This window comes from Pygoscelis adeliae, unplaced genomic scaffold (assembly GCF_000699105.1).
Source record: "Pygoscelis adeliae isolate BGI_AS28 unplaced genomic scaffold, ASM69910v1 Scaffold342, whole genome shotgun sequence".
In the NCBI taxonomy this organism is placed as follows: Eukaryota; Metazoa; Chordata; class Aves; order Sphenisciformes; family Spheniscidae; genus Pygoscelis; species Pygoscelis adeliae.
In genome coordinates this window covers 599,792-617,077 of record NW_008824437.1, presented here as the reverse complement: position 1 = coordinate 617,077, position 17,286 = coordinate 599,792, and the positions used below count along the sequence as shown (strand labels likewise).

Here is a 17,286-nt window from a genome sequence, read left to right as displayed (position 1 = left end):
AATCAATAGGATTATTTGCTTTTGATTATTAACTCCATTGCTAGTTTTTCTTGTGTTTTTATTATGCATACCAGTTTTACAAAGTGCATGCTTTATTTTATTTTATTTTTTTTTAATTTTGAACTGGCAAGCTAAAATGATCCATCTTTTCCTGCCTTTTTTTAATGTTAATACAATCTAAAATCTAGCATTAAAAAATTTACCATGATACACCTGGTATACTGACTGCTTATGGCGCATGCTTGTCTTGGCAAAAAAACAAAACAAATTGGCTCCCCTCCCACCCTCCCCATTCTTTTTGGAAGCAATCTAAAAGTTAAAAGCAGGCTGGAACACAATTGCTTCAAGGGAAAAAAAAAAATAATACCTGATGCTTTAATTTTTGTCACATGGCACTAGTTGTGGAATTGCACGCGCGCACACACACACGCACACACACCCGACACGCACGCACGCTGCAACCTGCTCGTGAGGAAAATAGTTTATTAGGTCAGGAGTGCCAGTGGCACATGAAGGCTCCCAGCTGTGTGTGCAACTTTGGATTTGGTACCCACTTCACGTCACCTTGAATCCTCTGACATCCACCGAGGGGGTAATGTAAGGCATACTTTGCTGGAACAGTAATAATCCATGCTTCATGCTCAAGAGCTGAGTCTCAGAGGAGGACTAGCTTTCTCTACTCCCTTTGGCCTCGCTCCGTCTCACTCAAGGAACAAAAATACCAAAACAACGGAGAAGAACTGGGGAAAACAAGGAAAGCAAAAAGAAGACAAATCCCTTTAAATGGACTTTCGCCTTTTCATCAGCCTGTGGTTATCTGTAAAGCTGTGCAACCCAGGTGAGATGGAGCTGACAGGAGATGGGAGAAGGCTGTTTTTTAATGTGCTTGGCGAGATCTCCTCTATCTTGTAAGAGATGGAGTGAAAGTACTGGGGGTTCAGCTTTGAGCTGAACGAATTTTGGTGGGACACCACCCGGCTGGTGTACTCGTGGGACCTGTAACACATGCAAGAACAAACTGACTGAAGGTCTGTTACTTCGGCCTTGTACCGTGGCCGACCATGCTGGGAGTCCTCTTGGATGTGGATAATCATGCTGTTGCGGTTCCCTGCCAGGGATGCCCGTTCCTCGGCATCCCGCCTCTCGTCCTCGCTGTTCATGGTTAAGAACCTGAGAACAACCAGATTTAGAAATGCCCCAATGACTGTCAACCCCACTAGAATGTACATAAAGCTAAAAGCCACGTAGAGAGGCTTCTTTTGAAGGGCCCCTTTGGTCTGCAGGGCCACATAGTCTCCAAACCCTATCGTAGTCAATGTTATAAAGCAGTAATAGTAAGCATGGAAAAAGCTCCATTCCTCGTATTGGGAAAAGGCTGCTGCTCCAATGCAGAGTGTTCCCATGCAGGAGAAGAAACCCACAGTGACCATGTTTTCCATGGAGACCTCGGTGCTCCTCATCCCACAGCACTTTTTGATGCGTTTCAAGAGGTACTTGACGAAGGTGTTCATGCGCTCGCCCAAGCTCTGGAACATGACGAGTGTCAGTGGGATCCCCAGGACCGCATAGAACATGCAAAAGGCCTTCCCCGCATCCGTCCCTGGGGCAGCATGTCCATAACCTGGGAGGGGGAATGAAAAGACAGGACAGTCAGCAAGGCAGGTGATGACCACAGCTCCCCCTTCATGCAAGCCACGTGAATCACAGAGACTCTCATGCCGCAGCCAGATCCAAAGCTACAGGAACATTGCAGTCACACAATCTTCCTATCTCCTCACCCACGTCCTGTATCTGAAGCAAATAAGACACAGAACAACAAAGTTGTACACACAGGAGTGGGAAAGATGAAAAAACGAGCAATCCATCCTACCTCAAATAACTGTGCAGTCTCCTAAACAAGATTATATCACGTTCATTCGCTACAGAAATTTCACATCCATCCTGTATCACATGCAATAGTGGAAACTTTGGAAATAGGTTGATTTGTCCACACTATTTTTGAGAGTAATTGGTGTTGCCCTGTCCCAAAACCAGAGTACACTGATGGCATCCAAATTCTGTGTTTGTTGGCAGCATGGAGTTAACAACATCCACAGACCCACTGACCAAAGAAATTGCTTTCCAAACTCTTCCATACTGAACAAACATTTCTCCTAGACACCTTATGAAAGCCACTCACTGCTGCAACACCACAGGACTTTAGGGGTTTAATGCCTGCTCTATCTTTAATTATTGAAGAATAAACAACTTACCAGCTTGTTTTATAGTTTTACAGCTTTTACAGCTAGTCTGGCAAAGGCAATTTTGTCAGGATATTAAAGTAATCCAGGACAGAGGATGTAGCATGTTTCACAGCATAGTTTATAGACAGTAAAATCATGGCTAAACCTTTATTCTAAATCAAACCATAAGTGTGGGGGGTCTGTTTTGAAATTATAATTTCACTTTTCCACATCACACTGTTTTAAAAATCTACATTTCTTATAGCTAAGACCCTAAGTGACAGTACCAAAGTCTCCAAAATGGGATGGCTGGGACTCACCTGGCCATGGTGTGCATCGACCACGTGGGTACCACTATCTAGACTCCCCTTAAAGTCAATGAATAGAAATGTGCACTTCCGAAGTGCAGTTTCTCTCATCTACACCTAGGTGTCTAAAACAGGTCAATGAGTTATTCTGAGGAGACACCTATTTCTCTACAGTCATTACAATAGAAATCTCGGGACAGAACTCAGTTCAAGATTAATATACCTAAATTTTGGTATCTACATGTGTGCTAGGTGTCCAAGCTCCCATCATAGTCAACAAAGATTTAATGAAAACAGCCAGTAGTGAGTTATTTAACTGACCATTCCAAGTCTACCTTATGGCGAGATGAAATGACAGTACTGACTGTTCCATTGACTGTATTCATTAGGTCCCCATTAGACTGACCAGATGTCTATTGACTGCAGAAGAATTTAGACACTTACTGCACAGGTAGACAACTACATGCAAACAGCCGAATGCAGGTGTCTTAATCATGAGTAGAGCTCCACCTTCAGTGACTAGCTCCAACGTAGCTGCCTGCATTGTAGACACTGAGGGTTTAAATCAGCTTTCCAGAAAGAGGCATCTAGCATCATTTGAGACCCCTGAGACATCAGGTTATCCATAGAGGCATGGTAGATGAAACACACGGCATACAGCAGACACACACTCCTACAGATCAGAAGCTGGAAGCCAGAGAGCACCTGAGATACTACTGAGGCAGACCAGAAGAGCATGGCCATTCTCTGCAGACCATTCCTGTTGCACTGCCTCAGCCCTGCCCACCACCTTTAGACTCAGTTTATGGACCTGCTACTCTAAATTTGTCTAATTTTTTTTAACCTGCTGACACTGCCCACTGCCCCAACCTCCTGTCACAACAGATTCCAGAAGTTCACTATCTGCTGTGTAAAAAAGTACTTCATAATTTCAAGCAGATCTCTTTGTTTCACCTAGAGCCCATTAGCTCTAGTATTAAAGTTCTACATCTACCTTATCCATCACCTGCATGACTTCAGCTAAACTCAGCTTTACCTCTGCCCTGGTGTCTCCTGTCCGAACTGGAGCCACAGCCTTTTTAGCTCATACAGCAGAAATTACATTCCCTTGATCATTTCAACGTCCTTCTCTGGACCTTCTCTAGCTCTACCACATCATTTTTGAGGTGCAGAGACCAGAACTCTGGAGAGCCCTCAGGATGTGGGTGCACCACAGAGTCTGCAGTTTTGCTAGAACAAAAATATGAACACCAGGCAACCTTCAAAATGAAAAGCAACAATGGACAAGAAAATAAAATGAGAAAACCAGCAAGAACGCCTTCTGAAAAGCAACAGGTATTTCCTTAGCTCAGTTGCTAGTTGTTGGCAGATGGATGGGATGCAAAAACCAGTTTACAGAAGAAGCACATAAATCAAAGTAGGAAGTTCTTTTCAGGTTACAAAACAAAGAGATTCACCTGTTGTATTGGGCCAGGTAGCCTGTTCATCATAAAAAGCAGTTTCCAAATTACCTGGAAAGGGAAGTGTTTTCAATAGATTGATGCTGAGTTTGTTCCACCTGACTGTCCCTCAATAAAGGCTATAATTGCCTCTCATTACTAAGATCAGCTTTTGAACTACAGGGGTGTTAATTAAACCAGGGACATATTCCCATTTTATAGCTTTAGTTACAGCTGATAAAGAGAAGGAAAGCTTCAGAAAATGTGATTTTCCAGATGGTTGCAGAGATGGCAGTTGGTGGAAACAGCTTTCACTTTGGGTTCTAAAGAAAATGGTTGGGGTGAAAAAAGATTTCTTTTGATATCACTATATCCCTCTCACTAAAGATATCCACAGAGACAGTTTAGGGAGATTATAAAACATTAATATTATATGCTTACACACTACCTCACAATTGAATTTCTAAAATTTGTCACAGACTTTGTAATTAACTTGGGACTCACAGCTCTCCCATAAGATAGGAATGTATCCATATCCCTGTTTTACAGATAGGAAAGCACAGACACTGGCAGGCTTTGATTTCCCTCCAATTCACATAGGTAGACAGAATATCCAGAAATTCTGATTTCTATTCTGCCCCATGTCATACTCACATTCCACAATATCAGATAAATGTCTTTTACCGTATTTTCACCATGAGGCTGGGGTAAAGAAAGGACTTTATTCATGAAGCTGGAATAAGACTTTACAAATAGATTCACGTATAGGGGATCAGAGTCATATATTTCTCCAGTACAACATGGCTTTAAGGAATAGACACCTTAGTCATTGCCTTCAGCACTCTGAAATGAGGGGTTTCAAAATACACCAAAGAAAGACTTAACTCTCCATTACTTTAGCATTACAGAATCCATGCAGCACTACGCAGAGCAATGCATGAAAAGCAAACAAAGTGCATGTTCTCTGAAATTCAATAAATCTCAAATTTAAAATAAACCACTGTCTTCTTAACATCAGAGACTGCCTCTGGGAAAAATTAGGTCAGTAATTGCCAGAGGAAGAGGGGCACAGAGGATCATTAATGCCAGGAAATAGCCCTCCGCAGCGCACAGGGTCAGTCTCCAAGTAGTTGGGTTTTACTTGTGTCGGGTAAAGGCAGAAGCAGAAGCAACTGCCTTGGTAGCAGATTTCAGCTACCAAAATTCAGCCTAACTTCTTCTACGTGAACGCCACTGCCCTTTACCAGAGTATAAAGAGATGACTCCATGTGAACCATAAAAAACACAAGGCTTAAAGAGAAATAGAAAGGTTTAGCATGACATTGGTATTTCTCACTCTTCTGTGGTGAGGAAGAAAGATCAAACAGAAGACCTTAAAATTAGGTATAGCAAATGCATCCCCTAACAAGCCATGGGGCTGAGATAACAGTGAGAAAGGTATAGATGGAGCTTTACATTGGACAACACGCAGGTAAATACTACCTATACTACTCTACTATACTAACCAGTTTGCTGAGGTCCCACAATACAGCAACATGACCACAGCAGGCAGGTTTGTCTGATATTTACTGAGATGTAATTTGAATGATCAAGGACAGTCTAAGTAACTTTCACCTTGATTGGAAGTGATGTCATTAGTACTCTCTCTCTCTTTTATAATACCTCCCAGCTGCTTAGGCTTTCAAGACAGAGCTCATCTGGGTTGGCACCAAGAAGAATAGTTTGGCATGAAGAAATGTCATGTCTCAGAGTGTTACTCCAATTCTGGACTGCAGAGCACCGATGCACCGCAAAAGCCATCTCCTCCCACTAATGGAAGGGCTGCTCTACCGACATCAAGCAGAACTGCAGGAAGGTGTGGGCAAGGGAGGCGAAGAGTCAGACCGTAAGGGCTGGCACAAAATGAGTTACTCTGTTAAGGTCTTCCCTGCCTTTGATTTTCCAGGCCTTGTCCATTCTCCAGTGGAAAACTCTCAAAGACCATGTGCATCTATAGGCAATTCTAGAAAAAAAGGGAATACTATTTTCTTGTTTGCCAGAGTATAGCTGTGAAAGTCTGGAGAAAAACCACTCAGCCTCCTTCAAAGCTTATTTTTCCATGGTGCCTTTCAGATGAGACACAGAGAGAAACTCCTCATTACAATCTATGTGAGGTCCATTCGGGAGGACAATCCAAATAGCCTTCTCTCGCTTCTAAAGGGACATTGTGCTGGGGTACGAGGCCACAACCATAGTGTGCAGTGGAACACAGTGCACAGCTATCCTGAATCCAACAGCGACCACAAGCAGATGGCTGGGGAAGAGTACAGGAATGGTATAATTATATGTGACATTTCCCCCAAGTATTCACGTACCCAGCTTCATCATTTGGAGCTCAGGGATTTCCTAAGCCAGATATGATTTCACTGGTTTTAGTAACACACAATGGATTTCTCTTCCATGAGCTTGGGCATTGTCCCTTGAATGTGTATAAACTTTCAGCAACTGCAATGTCCTGTGGCAAGAAGGTCCATAGATCAACCATGTGTTCTTTAAAAAAATCACCACTGCTTCTTTACTTCTCTCCCATTACTATCATCTGATGTCCCCACCTCCTCTATTGAAGAGACCAGGAACAATCATTCCCTATTCCCCTTCTTTGTGTCACTCATGATTTTATAGACATTTTATCAACAAAAATGCCATGCCTGCATTCAGGCCCTAAGCAAGTATCTCTGGCACTGTATAGCCTCCTGTGGACAGACCAGCTTGCTTAGGTCTCCATCAGTGATCTTTGCACCACGCTCAGCTGCAGAGTATAGACAGGCCCGTAACGTCTGTCTTGTCCTCCAACACAAATTCTCTTGAATAACACTTTGCTTCTGGGGCAAAAAGGGTCTCAATAAACAATTTCATGCTATTGCAATGATGCGGATTGCCCAGAATAAGTAAATCCATAAAAAAATAAAACATTATGGGAAAAATTCCTGAATACTTTCAGTGTGTTGCATCTACATACTGCAAGGCGATATCTACTCTAGCAAACTAAACTGGGAAAAGGGATGGATTCCACCACCAACCCATGTTTGTCCACACTCTTAAATCATTAGCACAGTTCCCGTCATGGCTTTACCCTGGACCAGCCAGCACTGTCCCAGGCAAAGTCCATGCCTGGTCCACCCATGGCGGTTAACACTGGCCAGGGACCACTGCAGCTAAGCACCACTCTGGGGCAGGACATGTGTTTAGCTGTTACTGGCATTCTCCATGCCATCTCTCCTGGCTTCTGTGTCTTACAAAACACAGGTCCTGCTCTACTTCGTAGCATAGATGGAGCCTGCGTGGTGCAAAGCAAAGGGTGTTTTTCTACGCTGGGCTCTGTCAGAGATGGGGAGAGGTTTGTCTCTAGATGTGCATTGGTACCAGGCCAAATACATGGTCAATGTTAAAAAAAAAAAACTAAATGTGGCAGTGGCAAGTTATTTATAGGTCGCGTTCAGGCCAGTGTGTAGCCGCAGAGCGGCTAAGCCTCATTCACATTCACATTCAATGTACAACGGGGTTTTAGATATCTTGAATCTCAAAGCAACACTGTGTTATTCATGAGGGATGCTTTATTTCTCTCAGGAGTAGGTTTCTCCCCTCATTCATCCACACATCATTCATCCCCATGATGGACATTTAGGCCTGGTCATCTCTGACAACAGCCTCCGGAAAGAAATGAACTACTCCATCCCCGTGACTCAAACCTTTCTTACTCATGCTGGCAGCAGCCCTGGCCGTGAGATAATGAAAAGAGGATAATGGCACCTGTTACTCAGATGGGCAAGCATAATTCAGATTAAAACATCTTCCTGATGTCACACACTTCACTTCAGAGGTTCATCTACGTCAGAGAAACTGCCACAAAGAACAGGCTGCCTCTCCGCTGGATTTGCTGCTCATGCTTTCAGCAGGGAGAAGAAACAACGTGGCCTTCACGGTGCAGATGAAAGAGGTTTCAATAGGGATCAGGGAGATACTACCAGTTAGACAGATGAAGTAACTTATTTACCAGGACAAAGGCATTCTCCTGTAAGGAAATCGAGAGCACATCATGGATGCTGCTGTACCTGGATGAAAGATGCCGTGTAACTACACCAGCCTCCTGGCACGCGAGCACTGCTGACTGCTCCCTCTTCTCTCTCCCAGATGGGCTCTCCCTGAATCCTGCTGCCTTTCTCCCCAAACTTCTCCAGGACTCCCTTTTCCTTTCATTCCCTTGTTAGTCAATCTCACTGCAGCACATCAACTGAATAATCTCTCTTACTTTGCACAGCTTCTCCTTCCATCCTCAAAGACATCCTCCCCTTCCATGCTCAAAAGACAGTCTCTAATGTCAGGTCAAAGCGTGGCACACGGCTCCCTACAGGAACGCACAGCAATATGAGCTAATATCATCCCGTGTTGTGAAGACATGGACGTTGTGTGAGAGAATGAAGGACGTGCCAACCCCCAGGTGCAACCTCAAATCCAAAATCCCTTGACAAGGTCAGCATAGCCTCTCACCCCAGCTCACCCCTGCTCTGTTACGACTGCTTCCATGTCCTGACTGCAGAGGTAAGGCCACGCCACCTTTGAAATTACACTCAGTGCTTTGCATTGTATCAAGACCTGCAGAAGACCTCCTATTCTGGGCAGCAGGGACACAGCAGGCTTCCCTGACTTTATTCTCCCCACCACGAGCACAGACGTCTCTTCTTGATCTTGGAACCAAACTTTCAAGATGTTCAGGGAAAACAGCTTCAAAAGCAGCTCTGACCAGCTGGGCAGGCACACATAGATGCACAGGTGGTGTCCAGCAAAGAAATGAGGAGAAGAAATGGCTTCTCTCTGTGATCCACTGACTAGCAGGAGAAGGCACAGCCAAAGCTGGTCTTCTTGCGGGCGGGAGGCCAGCCCTGACCCATGCGCATCTTGAGTCAGGACAGACAACTGCCTCGGCCTCAGAAATTAGCCCCGGCACAGCAATTTCTGTAAGCTCACCAGGCACACTGAATCTACTGCCTGTCAGCAAACTCAATGTATGACAGCCCAGCAGCAGAGCTGAAGGTCTCATCCAAAACAACATACAAGACTGAAAATTACTGCCGAGTCAGCACAATGCCAGCTTCCATGCCACTCATCTCTCCACCACATTTCCTCACTCCCTCCATTGGTCTGGTCTGCAGCCATCACACATTACCTCCTGCCTTATGAAACCTGAACCTCCCACTCTGGAGCATTACTGATAGTAATTTTTTCCCATAGCTTCTCTTCCAGCCACACCAAGTTGCAGTAAATACCAGCATGGTGAATGCTTTGCATTGCCCAAACTGCCTGTTGGCATCAATTCTCTCCCCTGAGCATTACCAGATGTTGTTCAACCATGTCCCATTGGAAGATACAACCGTAGGAAAACTACTACATCAAGTGTGCTTGGGCAACTGCTTAAGAACACAGCCCTGAACTCTTACAGCCATGATGGAGCAAGAACTGAGGCCATCAGCTGCAACAGCCTTCTGGGTAGTCCTCCTGTGGGTTCAGCTTGGGAAGACAATACGTTTCTCACATTACCTTAAATGATAGTGGTCCAAAGGCAGCAATTTAATTTTGTGAAACACAGTCATGCACTGCCATCCTCATTTCTGATTCAGGGTAGGATTTAGGACTTCAGGTTTGGCTGGTTTCATCTGGGGATCACATGCAATACAGTCAGGCATTCCCCATAAGAAGTTGACCCTCTTGAGGAGACTTCTCTTGGATTCTTAGAAGATCAAGGCAAAATAACGTGTCTCAGTCCCACTAAAGCTCTCAGTAAGGTCACCTCCATGGGATATGTTGCAGAAATGCGTTTCAGAGGTTCTCAGACTGCTTAGATTGGGTTTTCCTCCTCCTTCCCTGCCTGGACTCCACCACCAGCATGTACATGGGATGGTCTTTCCTCTGTGCTGTTCGATGCCTATGAGGGGTGGTGAGGGGACAAATCAGTTCAGTTCATTGGGGCAGAGTAGTTGGAAGTGCTGCTCATTCAGTCGTGTGCCCATCAGAGGTGTGTGCCCAAGCAGTTTCTACCCTCCCCACAGCTGGAGAGGTCTGAGGCTTCTCCGCTTCCCCTGGGAAAGATTTTGTATTCCTCCTGAATGTATAACCCAATGGGACATTGCTCCCCCATTTTGAGAGCTGTTGCTTCTGCCTACTGGGGCAGCACAGATTTGTTCCCAACATTTGGTCCTCTCAGATAACCACTGGGTCACTATGAGAACAAATAGTTTTACAAGATTAAAGCAAGCCAAAAGAAAATTTTCTTTTTTCTAAATAGTTCTGTTTTTATTCTCATTTCTTGATAAGGATGAGCCGCCTATATCCATTTCTCTGCCCATCTGTCTTTCCTCCCCAATAGCTTTGAAGCTGCTCACCAATTTCCACCACTTAGAAGAAGCTGTAATCTGAACTTGATAGTAATCTGTTCTGCTGGGCCTGCCATCTGGCCAATCTGTGAATACACATAAAAGGGCCAAAAATCAACACACACATAGTGCAGACTCAGCTGCAATGTGATCAGCTCTTTCTCTGGCCAGTTACGGGAAAGAAACAGGAGCTGGGGGTCCTGCAATGTGGGGTGAGATGTAGGGACATGGGAGAGATGAGCAGGAATAGGATGTCTCCATCACCATCTTATAAAAGACAGCCTGCGGTGGAATACCTATCTGCCTGCAAGGATGAGGATGCAGATCAGTCTTCAAGAGAACTGGGGGCTGTTTCGGAGTTCACAGGAAACCAGGCTTGACTACTGCTGCTTCTGCTGAAGAAACGACTTGTTTCTAGCAAAAGACAAAACTTAAAAAATACTGCTTTAAAAAACCAAAATATTTGCGAGTTCTGCATTTGTTTGGGTTTGTTGTTCTTTTTTTTTTTTTTTTCTTTTGCACGTGAACCTTTTCCATTGTCACTAAAAAAGGTCAGCAAACGAAGGAAAGTGGAAATTTTCAAATGGCCACATGAAACCACTGACAATCTTCCTGCTCATCTGTATGACACAGAAGACCTGATCATCTCAAACCTCCTCTTGTTGAACGTAGACAGCCTCTACTTTTACTGCTTAGATAAGAGATGTCTGCGATTGCTGGCAATTCTTTTGAATAAGATGACAGAGCATCTGAGGTAATTGCCACCTGGTGTATCACCCCCCAGGAAATCAAGGATGCCAAGACTCGCCAGTTAATTTTGTCCAGACATGACAACATTATCTCTACTCATCTCTGCAACTTCCTCTGCTTCAGAAAAGAGGCTGGGAAGAGGGAAGAGGTTCCTCTCCAGCTCTGTGAGAAGACTGGCATTGAAAACAGCAGTGATTTGGGCCATGCTTCTGGTATACCATTTCCCAACTCCTCCCGAAACCAACAGCAGCTCTGTTCTGGATTTCCAGCTGGGCAACAGCTGACAGTTCCCTGGACTGCAGCTGAGCCTGGCCACCTTTCTGAAGAAATCAACAGCGGTAGAAATCAGCAGCCAGGCACACCACCAGGAGAGCGTGTGTGCATCACAGGGACGCAGCAAGACAGATCAGCCAACAAGCTGGATTCTTGTAACAGCAAGAAAAACAAACCTCCAAAGTCCAAGGACAAGCACGTTGACCATGACTCTTTGGGTTCATACATCTTGGGAACTTTGTTGTACGCACCAAATGATCAGGTTTTCTGGAGCCTGCACACCACCAGCTCAGCGTAAGACCTTTGCATCTGGACCAGAGTGTGTTATATCTCTTTTGCACTGAGACACCTGACTGCACAAAGCCCTGTAGCACTTCTGAGTCAACACTTTCCCACGCTCTCTATTTCTGACTGCCCCTGCAAGCCTTTCTTCCCCTTCCACCTCCCCATTTTGTTCTCTGAAACAGTCAGAGGATTGACCTGAGGCTCACATCACATCTAGTCCCAAGACAAATCATGCCCAGAACAAGTTCTCAGTCTGAAGAGAATCATAGCAACCACTAGGAAGAGACTTATCAGGTCATGTTATCCATTCCCGGGGGCTGGTATATGATTGTTCCCTACAACATATTCTCCAGGGCTTTGTCCAGTTTTGTTTAAATGATTGAAATAACAGGGTTTCTGCTCTCTCCCTTAGGAAATTATTCCCCTGTCTAGCAGATCCAGCTATTAGGAAGTCTTTTTTGATACACAGCCTGTATTTTTCTATGCTGCCTTTTATCACAGTGTTCTTTTATAGCCCTCAATCCAACACACCCCACTTCTCTCCATTGTTACTCACTCCTTTACACTTCTTGGAGATAGTCACAGCTTCATCCCTTAGTCAACATTAGCTATAAACAGAGCTCTTCGGGGCAGAGTCCTGCAGCAAGGAAGACAACAGGTGTTTTACAACATATACCTAGATTTGGATTTTAAATGTCTCTTCAGAAGCAGCTCCTTACGTGATCACTTTTATTGCACTTGTTTGAGATCCCTCTTGCTCTTCAGAAACTTTCAGGATCTTTGCTAGAGTTGTGCACAGTCCTTATAGATGCAGGACCATGGTAGCAGGGTTATCAGTTCCCTGGACTGCAAAATATCCTCTTTGGGTACGTAGGTCTGACTAGTCATCACTATAACATTACGTCCTCATTGTATAGCAAACTTTTCCTGATGCTGTCATTTCTTTACGTCCCAAAGGCTCCTTCTACTGCACGTATGTGATTGCAATAAGCATTATTTTTCCTCAATCCCCTCCATAAATGGCCCTCTTGGGCAATTTTAATAGTTTTCTGTAACTGATTTTGGTTGCTCCCAGTTTATTGGCAATGATCTGAGACCTATCCATGAGGGGGGAAGATGAAGGATTTGCCCCCTGCAGAGGTGGCAGGATGATCCAAACAGCACTCTGGGGGATCAGGGAAAAATACATCAGGAAGAAGCATAGGGGCTCACGTCTTAACAAGAGGCCAAAAAAGGATGGGTTTCTTCTTCCTTTAGTATCCTCTGATGACAGGAAAGGGGCATGAGAAATTTCTGATTTCTCTTTGGTCGAAGGGTTAGATCTTTTCAAACTAAAAACACATCAAGTCTGAGCCTTCGCGGTGTTAACAGGATTCTGCTCTCAGACCTGCTGAATGCCTGAGACAGCTCTCAGTCTGACACTGCCAGGGCTTGAGGAGCTGGATCTGAACAAAACCCCTGCTAAACAAACGTTACCGACAGCTGGCACGCAGCAGCGTGGCTCGAATCATTAATGCTGTAGTAATCACGTCCTCTGTACCTGTGATGTCATTATCCACTGCAGTCCACAGAGCTCTGTTTGCAAATCAGTGTGACATCAAATGCTGTCAGAGCTGGTCTGCTAAAACACAGCACATCCAGCAAGAGACACAGAGTGGCATTTAGAGAAGTGGTTCAGCTGTGATTTCACTGAAGCAATTGCGTTTTGCCTCTATGACTCTCCTCTCCATGCAACTAAGAGACTCAGAAGAACACAGACAACTTCCCATGAGTTCGCCTGCCTGTCTGTTTTTATTTTGTGCTCTATCTACTACAGATTGTTCCCGTGCAGAAGAAAAAAAAAGGATATTTTTCAAACTTTTAGAAAATACTAATAGGCACATGGTATTTTGAGCAGATTCTCCTTTCAGCTGTTTGAGAAACCAGGGCTTCCCTATCCAAAAGGGCAGCTAAAGGAAGGGTTAGCAATTCCCACTGTGCTCAACTTTGGTCCCTGCTAGAAAAACATATCAGCAAATCAATTAGGAGACATGACTTTTACTAATACAGATAAAGTGGTACAAAGTTTGATCTAGACAAAGTTATACAGATACAAAAGTGCTTCTTCGAGAGTAGTCTCTGTCTCAGCAGGTGAACAGTCGAGTGTGGAAGAACCACCAATTCCTCTTCCCTCTCCTTTGCTTCTTATTCTCTGTCCCTTCATGACCACGGTAAGGAATTAGCCAGATGGACACACATTTTTCTGCTTCTAGATCTTTGCAATCATAGACTTCTTTACATCAGTTACAGCATTTATTGTACCCTTCTCTGAAAAAAGCACTCCCAAACATGTCTTCTGACTCTGGCTGGCTGCAGCTTTGGCCAAGGCTATTTTCCCTGCAGACACTCTAATTTTGCAGCAGCTGCATTAGCTGAAACCTGGCTTCAGTGATCTAACAGCCAAAGCAAGTGGAGTCCATCAGAATTTCCCCCATTACATTACATATAGACCGAGCAGTGATTCAATTGGATTTATAGATAGATTTCAAAGGGGTGCATGTATTTCATTAAAAAAAAAAAAAAGAAAAACACTTTGTTCAAATGCTTTGCATTGAACTTATTCTTACCAACGTACAATTTTTTATTTCTGTTGCTTTTATTCCCAGAACAGACTTATGCTTGAAAATACAAGCAAAAAGATTTCTCAATTTTCCTTTACAAATTTTAAGTGTGTTCTGTCAACTGTCTTTGAAAAACTGAAATAATTCAACCACAACACTTCTGTGAAGGAAGAAATTAAATTCTGATTGAGAAAGCATTTTTGGAGGTTGAAACCAAGAAAGTTAATGGAAATACATTGCCCAACTCTACTGTCCTGTTCAGTTTTCCATTGAGCCAGCACTAACTTTCAGGCACATTTATCCTTGCACTTTAAGACAGAAGAGCTGAGCTAGAATGTGAAGGTCAAAGTTTTGCAACATTGTTCAGGGTTGTCTACAGGAACATTTGCTGGAATTGCAGTATCAGGGTAATTACACTGCTGGAGCTAGACCCGTCTAACTTACTGGGTTGGCACTTTCAGATGACACCACCTTATCCTTTTTTTCCTGATAGCAACTTTTATATCAAAGAAGCAAGCATACAACCAGGAGCATAGAGACTGCCAGTACCTTTCCCCACCAAGACAAAACCAGAGGCGTTTCTCATGGGATGCTGTTCCAGCCAGCAGAAACTGCCCAAGGTAAGTCAGGTTTTTTTAGGAACTTGAGCCTAAGAGATATTAAACCCAGAAGTTGAGTTCACATGCAGTGAAAATCTCCTTCCTAAGAAGATGGAGGTCCACCTCAGTTAGGGCTTCCGTCTCCACTAATCAAGCTGTAAGGCTGTCCCTAAACTCTCTGCTCTTACAGCTAAAAGTCTTCCTATTTTCAATCCAAACTTGTTCATGCTCTGTTTGTTCTCATAAAAGTAAAGTCCTTAGCTCAAACAGCAGTCCTCCCAGTTTGTCTTCCCTACTCCCATAGATTAATAAAGATCAGCCATATTACACCAACCTGTTTTGTTTTTTTTTTCCCTAGGATGAATAAACCAGCCCCTGCTAGTCTGTTGCATTAGACAGTTTCACTTTCATAGCATTTTGCACCTTTCCAGCTTGAATTCAATTTTCTTGTACATCAACAACCCAAATTTAGATACAGAAACACAGAAATTCAATGCTCCATTTATACAGACTTTGAATAGCATTTCATACAATTTTAGACAGATCTTGTAGACAGCACTGACACAAAACTTGAAATAAAGTACTGCATCTCAAACCTACCTGTCTTTGGTTCGCAGTACTAAAAATCCAGGGGATCTTATTTTGTCTCACACTGATGAAAATAGAGTAATCTTTCTTGGTGACTATGAACTCACAGCACTATAACTCAAGTACACATGAGCTCATGGTTTAACTGGAGACAAGCGTTTGAGCTAAGCTCCATGTTAGCATTAAACAGATGGATACTAAAAAGAAACTTTCCATATACTGCAAGCATCTCTCCAACAAATGACCCATGAAAAGCACGATGGGGTTCACGTGCACTACTGAGTCTTGAAGCTGACAGGCATATCCCAATTATTTATTCTAAAAGTGGCTCAGTTTAATCTCCTCAACACATTTCCAGTTCCAAACAAATCCTTTTGCTGAGACCAAATCTGAGATCTTTCACTTCCCTTTTTATTTCTTTATTGTTTACAGACATCTACTTTTCCACGTCAGCCCTGATAAGCACACTGAACAGCAAGATTGCAGGAGGCAGTAGAGTGAGACACCATTTAATGCACCTGACTAGGCATAATCAGAGCAATCCATCACTTCAGCTTTCTATTCCCAGCCAACAGAAATAGTCAAACTGAGTGGGAAGAAATGGGAAGCTACCTACCAAAACTTCTTCAAACCTCCACCCCTCACCATTTCTCTTTTGCTGGGTGGAAAACAGTGTCCTACTATATTATTTTAATATCATAACCAGGTGTTTTTCATTTTATTTCATCTCTGAACTCCTCCATACAAGGTAGCTCAAGAAATCAGACTGACAAAATACTTCATGTGACATTTCTGAGCAGTCATAACCATCATTTGCACAGCTTTTATACCTGAGAACCTCCATTGTGATCCAAGACCCCACAGTGGCAGGGGCTATATAAATGACACAGAATAACATGAGATGGTCCCTGACTATTCACAATTCTCTGACACTGGGAATTAGCATCTGCACTTTCCAGACGTGGATACCGGAGAGAGAGAAAGCTTAGTCATGAAGAACACAGATCAGACTAAGAGTTTGATATACCCCAAAAAAAGGGCGATGTAATGAGGAAAATTATTAGTCTGTTCAACAAGGAAGAAAACCCACTAGGAGAGTTATTTAAAACTGCTTTGGACAAAACCTTGGCTAACATCCTCCAGAACTATTCCTATAGTGATTTAAGTTTCAGTTTCAGCTTCGCTTGCAAGCTTTGAAGCTTATATAAATAAGGAGCAGCACTGCTGAGGGTCCAGTAGAGTTCCTGTCTATAAGACGTAACGACCCTCCATTGCACTACACCACCCATGCATGCCCTGTATTTCCAGTGCGATATCATCTCACACTCCTTAGTTCAGGATTGGAGTTGCAGACACATGCTCCATTTTGGACTCTCAGTAAGGATCTTAGCACAGTTTTGTGGAAGTCAAGTTTCCTCAACTACACATTTCTGGGAATCAATATATATAATCATGTGGTAGGTTGACCTTGGCTGGCCACCAAGTTGCTCTCTCACTTCCCCTCCATCAACAGGACAGGGGGAAAAAGTAGGATGGAAAGACTTGTGGCTCGAGATAAGAACAGGGAGATTGCTCAACAGCTACCATCATGGGCAAAACAGACTCAACTTGGAGAAGATTAATTTAATTTACTGCCAATTAATAACAGAGTAGGATAGTGAGAAACAAAGGCAAAACTAAAAACCCCTTCCCCCCACTCCTCCTTTCTTCCCAGGCTCAACTTCACTCCTTCATTCCCAACTCTTCTACATCCTCCTCCTCCTCCCCTCCCCGTTCAGTGCAGGGGGATGGGGAATGGGGGTTGTGGTCAGTCCA

The 17,286-nt window shown here is 43.7% G+C and overlaps 1 protein-coding gene across 1 annotated transcript in view; it reads right to left on the bottom strand.

Annotated features, from left to right (window-relative positions):
- Positions 1 to 779: 779 nt before the first annotated feature.
- Positions 780 to 17,286, bottom strand: part of KCNK9 (potassium channel, subfamily K, member 9) — an 86,279-nt gene continuing 69,772 nt past the window's right edge. Inside the window, exon 2 of the mRNA XM_009320930.1 lies at positions 780 to 1,621. Coding sequence (XP_009319205.1) covers positions 780 to 1,621 — 842 coding nt within the window. The remainder of the gene's footprint in view (positions 1,622 to 17,286) is intronic.